The 5,875-nt window shown below is 42.6% G+C and overlaps 3 protein-coding genes across 3 annotated transcripts in view; 1 reads left to right on the top strand and 2 right to left on the bottom strand.

Annotated features, from left to right (window-relative positions):
- LOC119422403 (voltage-dependent calcium channel gamma-4 subunit-like) overlaps positions 1-5,875 on the bottom strand; it is a 108,754-nt gene that overhangs the window by 82,140 nt on the left and 20,739 nt on the right. The window lies entirely within an intron of this gene.
- On the bottom strand, positions 1,177-1,563 carry LOC119422408 (histone H2A-like). Its single transcript, XM_037689776.1, has one exon. It carries the CDS (start codon positions 1,561-1,563, stop codon positions 1,177-1,179), a length of 387 nt encoding a protein of 128 aa, XP_037545704.1.
- On the top strand, positions 1,847-4,971 carry LOC119422636 (histone H3). The gene is made up of 2 exons (XM_037690021.1): positions 1,847-2,278; positions 4,585-4,971. The coding sequence occupies exons 1-2, from the start codon at positions 1,874-1,876 to the stop codon at positions 4,945-4,947; spliced, it is 768 nt and encodes a 255-aa protein (XP_037545949.1). The 5' UTR covers positions 1,847-1,873; the 3' UTR covers positions 4,948-4,971.

Consider the following 5,875-nt stretch of genomic DNA (forward strand, 5'->3'; position numbering starts at 1 on the left):
ATATATATATATATATATGGGCAGCACGGTGGCACAACTGGTAGAGCTGCTGCCTCTCAGCTAGCAGGTCCTTGGTTCAAACCCCGGTCCAGGGGCCTTTCTGGGTGGAGTTTACATGTTCTCTCCGTGCATGCGTGGGTTTTCTCCAGGTACTCCGGTTTCCTCCCACAGACCAAAAACATGCATGTTAGGCTGATTGGTAACTTTAAATTGTCCCTAGGTGTGAGTGAGAGAGTGAATGGTTGTTTGTCTCGTTTGTCTCTATGTGTCCCTGTGATGGACTTGCGACCCGTCCAGGGTGTCCCCCGCCCCTATGGGCATCGGTGACCCCCGTGACCCCAAAATGGAATAAACGGGTAAAGATAATGGATGGATGGATATATATAATATATTTATATATAATATATATGTGTGTATTATTTATATATATATATATAAATAATATATATGTATAATATATATATAAATATTATACTGACTGTATTCTCAGAATTATGTTTTTTTTATATGCATCTTTAACATTCAAAGGTTAATTTTATAATCTCAACCAGAAAAGGACAACTTTAGCGTTATTTCTTTGCAATAGTTCACAAACCGACTTGAACATTGACATAAATATCTCAGATTATAGCTGCTGTCTCTTCATTACATGTAGCACATGCACACACACGTTAATTATGTTTGATGAATGTTAAATTAAAAAGCAGATACGTCAGTACACTTTGAGAATAATCAGTTTAGATGTAAAAAAAAATACAAGTTCAAGTTTCATTTTCTGGAATTTTATGTCAAACTTGTCAAATACTCTTGTGTAATTTGTGCATTGTATGATCACTTTGAGAAGAAAAACTATTTAAAGGGAAGAGACATCTGTCACATTTATATTTCAAATTGGCAAAGACAGTAATTACAACAAAGTCCATGATCAATAATAATTACACAGTAATTGCCTTTTTTCTATTAAAACTTTTAGAGAAAACCTTAATTTTACTTAAGTCTAGTCACCTATGATGAAAGATACATGTTTTCCTACATTTTAATAAAATAATATATAAATATTAAATAATAATGATCTATAAAATATTAGCCAATATAATTAACGGAACAAAAAGAGTATTGTGGCTCTTTGCAGACTGGGTGTGTGGCTCTTAAAAGAGCCGTTGTGGTTCCGGGTCTCTACTTGGTCTTGGCCGGCTTCTCGGTCTTCTTGGGCAGCAGCACCGCCTGGATGTTGGGCAGCACTCCTCCCTGAGCGATGGTCACTCCGCCCAGCAGCTTGTTGAGCTCCTCGTCGTTGCGGACAGCCAGCTGCAGGTGACGGGGGATGATCCTGGTCTTCTTGTTGTCCCGGGCAGCGTTCCCAGCCAGCTCCAGGATCTCAGCCGTCAGATACTCCAGCACAGCAGCCAGGTACACCGGCGCTCCGGCACCCACGCGCTCCGCGTAGTTGCCTTTGCGCAGCAGCCTGTGGACACGACCCACGGGGAACTGCAGACCTGCACGGGACGAGCGGGTCTTTGCCTTGGCTCGGGCTTTACCGCCGGTTTTACCTCTTCCACTCATGATTACTCTTCTGAATGTCCAGAAACTGTGTCGGGACCCGGAGCCAAAGTCTCCTTATATGTGCGCCGAGCGGCGGGACGGCTCGTGACAACCAACCAGCAGAGCTCGGAGCAGCGCGCCGACAGGTTTGAATGTGAGCGCGCTCCTCGTGCGCACGTTTGCTCCAATGAGCAGCGCTCTTTCCGGCGCGCACCAATCATCATCTGAAGCTGGGCAGCAGCGTCACTGTTCGTCAGCAGCTCCACACTTTAAGAGCAGCTTCTCCTCTGACTGCAGCACATTCTTCTCCTCTGCACAGAAAGTCCGAGTCATGGCGAGAACCAAGCAGACCGCCCGTAAATCCACGGGAGGCAAAGCCCCCAGGAAGCAGCTGGCCACCAAGGCTGCGAGGAAGAGCGCCCCGGCCACCGGCGGCGTGAAGAAGCCTCACCGCTACAGGCCCGGTACCGTGGCTCTGAGAGAGATCCGCCGCTACCAGAAGTCCACGGAGCTGCTGATCCGCAAGCTGCCCTTCCAGCGCCTGGTGAGAGAAATCGCTCAGGACTTCAAGACCGACCTGCGCTTCCAGAGCTCGGCCGTCATGGCTCTGCAGGAGGCCAGCGAGGCTTACCTGGTGGGTCTGTTCGAGGACACCAACCTGTGCGCCATCCACGCCAAGAGGGTCACCATCATGCCCAAAGACATCCAGCTGGCCCGCAGGATCCGGGGAGGGGGAGCTTGAACCCCCCCCCCCCCCCACCCATCAACCACAACGGCTCTTCTAAGAGCCACCAACACCCCCTGAAAGAGCTGCATCTGTTTATTGAACCTTCTCATCTTATTCATCCATTTAAATATTTTGTTCATTTAGTTTAAACTCCTACAGAAGCTCATCAAAGTTGACTAAGACTTTATTTTAACCACAAATGCTGCAAACATAAAAAACCCGTTGAACAACAGCAGTGATAAAACTAAACATGCCACTTTATTTTTTATTGTAAACTCTCACAAACAACATTGCCTTGAGGCATTTTTAAACGAGAGGAAATGGCTATGTGAAATACTTTTTTTTTTTTTTAAAGATGGGGAAAACCTTATTAATCCTTTTTTTTTTTTACATATTTTTGTTCAGAGATCTTGCACATGTACTTTCATACCACAATTCAATAATGACACGCCAAAACACTGCATGAATATATATATATATAAAAAAAAAAAAACACTTCCATCTTTCTTAAAACGTTCTTGCATTTTCTACTGTTTTTACTAGAAGTCAAAGTACCCCCCTCCCCCAACGCACACCTCCAAAACATTTATTTCAAGATTATTTGTCATTCGCATCACATGAGGTGGAAGGAAATTGTGTACTCAAGGTCCCAGTTACATCCCAAAAATAGCAAAAAATATAAAGTCTAAAAAGAAACTATACAATGAACTAATATTTACACCAACCAATAATAATGTTATATAAAACATGTATTAAACAGCAGCCACAACATGAGTTGGTTGTGAGCAGATGGGTATAAATACATATATAAATACATATATAAATACAGCAGCTTATGGGTAAGAAATCAGCAACATTTGCAAAATACTTAGAAGATTTAGACTAGACACAATTGTATATTTCTAGACATTTCTAGACATAGACATAGCTCATTATATGTAAGACAAAGTTCTCCTTTTTATGTTTGCAAGTGACAACCATCACGAGATAGGTTTATTTAAAAAGTTAATCATTTGCAGACATCAACAAAATGATTATCCTGATGCATGCTCAATAATCCATGTAAAACAATCTAATAAAATTCAATCTGGTCCTCTGGACATTCAAAAGAACAAAAAAAAAAAATAGAAACAATTTCATCTTTCATCCAAAAGACTTCTTCAGTCTGAGGCGCTGTATTCAGCTCAGTCTCTTAAATAGCACCTTCTCAGAGTGATCAACCAATTTGCTGCCAACAACCAAAACCAGCTGCTCACATGGTGTCAACAAGGACCATCAGCTTAATGATGGATCATTAACACACCGATGGCTGTTTACTATTCACAGGGGGCTGAGTGATACTAAAAATAACAGCATTGTAAGAGGGGGACAGTTGAAAACGTTGGTTACTACTGTAACCCCAGATTCTATGAGTATAGTATATATCCTTAAGGCTGTCGCTTAGTGGGTTTCTCCCGATATGCCCACCTGCTGTGTGGGCCCCACCCGGTCGTATAAATTACGTTAAGAGCAGGAAATCGGCTCCCAAAAATAGCTTTTTCTTCAGCCATTTCAATCAACCTTTATTTATACAGGTAAATCCCATTGAGCCTCGAGGACTCATTTACAAGAGAGACCTGATATTTAGGAGCCAGTGAGGCCTGACCCTTAAAGGACTACGCCAATACTCATAGAATCTGGGGTTACAGTACGTAACCAACGTTTTAGTGAGGCAGAGAAACAGCGTGTTTGCGCATTTTGTTTATTTCACGCATAATGATCGTTTAACAATAAATCACCAAACAAAGTGAGAGAGAAATGACGACGGCACACTGACAGATTAATGTGAAACTGAACTGGTTCTGTGAATCATTTCTCTTTGACATTTTTAGAAACTGCTCCTTGATAAACTATAATTTTGTATCCATCTATGTGAATACAACCTGAACTAGAATATGCAGAATTAGTACTGGTAAATTCAAATTTATGTTAAACAATTAACCACCTTCATTTCAGTGCTTTTTGTGTTTGATACGATTGCTTTGCTGTGGAGGCCATCTTGAAATAGACTGATTCTACAGTATGTTAATCAGTTGACCCAATGATTACTTTCTGAAAATCTGTTTAAAATTAATTTATTGATTCTTGAGACTTTTTTCTAACTGTATGAACAAACCAAAAGGAGGCACACGCACGCACACCGGGACAATAATTTCTAATTTTGGTCCTTTGGTGGCGCTACTAAACCCACAAACGTTAAAAATAAACCACCAAAGAAGAAGAAAATTGGCTCCTCCCTTGTCCTCTAACACGTCCTCCGTACTGACATAAACGTCGTTGACTCCGGCTTGGATTCATCACTAACACTTTTCGGAGCTTCAGTGAAAATGTCTGGAAGAGGAAAAGGAGGTAAAGGACTCGGCAAAGGAGGCGCTAAGCGTCACCGCAAAGTCCTCCGTGACAACATCCAGGGAATCACCAAGCCCGCTATTCGCCGTCTGGCTCGCCGTGGTGGAGTCAAGCGTATCTCGGGTCTGATCTACGAGGAGACCCGCGGTGTGTTGAAGGTTTTCCTTGAGAACGTGATCCGTGACGCCGTCACCTACACCGAACACGCTAAGAGGAAGACCGTGACCGCCATGGACGTGGTTTACGCCCTGAAGAGACAGGGTAGAACCCTGTACGGCTTCGGAGGTTAAACCCAACCGTTTCCTGAACAAACCAAAGGTCCTTTTAAGGGCCACACAAGAATACCCTTCAGAGCTTCTGTTCTTTACTTGTCTTTGTTGACAGGCATTGACCAAAGTGCTGTACAGACAGAACATCACAAAGCAAAATGAGGTAAATCAGAATAGACATAACAATACATATAATGATGACGAACTAGCGTGGAGCATACAGGATCACTGTTCAGTGATTTGTAGACATACGGTAGTATTTTGAACTGAATTAGAAAGTGAACCGGTAACCAGTGCAGTGAGGCCAAAACTTGAGTAATGTGCTCTTTTGCCTGTACTGGTTAAAAATTGTGCTGCTGCATTCTGGACCACTTGTAGTCAGAGTGAATTGCAGTAATCAAGCAAAAGGACACTTTTATACTAGTTATGTGAAAACTATTGAAATCATTGAAATATCTTAAATGTTAAAATCTAACTACGCAGTGTCTGCAGTGAAGCAGCTCTGCACCGGTCCGAGTCAAAAGACAAAGTTCTCAATTCGATCTACTTTAAAAGGTGGGAGACAAATTCAAGATGGCGGAGTGAGCAGTCGCAGCTTGCAGGCTCCGGTGTAAATAGTTCGTAAACAGTCCTTGAATGTTATTTTATGTGCTTCTGCTGCGCGCAGCGAGTTAACTGAAAAGCTTCTAAGAAGTCTGGTGAATGTTTTGAAGCGAAATATAAACTTTGCAAGTGTTTTTTCTGAACGGGCTAACACGTGGACGAAAAGTTAGCTACGATGGACGAACATGACTACGGCCTGGTCGCTCTTCCCAGTGTGAGTGAAGATAGAGACTGCAATTATACTGACGTTGGAGCTGATGAACAGATGTCTAAGACGGAAAAGATCAACCAGGAACACACTCCAACTAAACCTCCCAACTCTAAAAGGCAGAAGAAAGGCGACGAC

The sequence above is a fragment of the Nematolebias whitei genome, chromosome 16 (genome assembly GCF_014905685.2).
Source record: "Nematolebias whitei isolate Nwh7 chromosome 16, NemWhi1, whole genome shotgun sequence".
Taxonomy (NCBI): Eukaryota; Metazoa; Chordata; class Actinopteri; order Cyprinodontiformes; family Rivulidae; genus Nematolebias; species Nematolebias whitei.

Coding starts and splice junctions, on each gene's coding strand:
- LOC119422408 (XM_037689776.1), bottom strand. CDS start 1,563: ATGAGTGGAAGAGGTAAAACCGGCGGTAAAGCCCGAGCCAAGGCAAAG.
- LOC119422636 (XM_037690021.1), top strand. CDS start 1,874: ATGGCGAGAACCAAGCAGACCGCCCGTAAATCCACGGGAGGCAAAGCC. Junction 2,279..4,584: donor GCAGGATCCGGGGAGGGGGA/GCTTGAACCCCC, acceptor GACATAAACGTC/GTTGACTCCGGCTTGGATTC.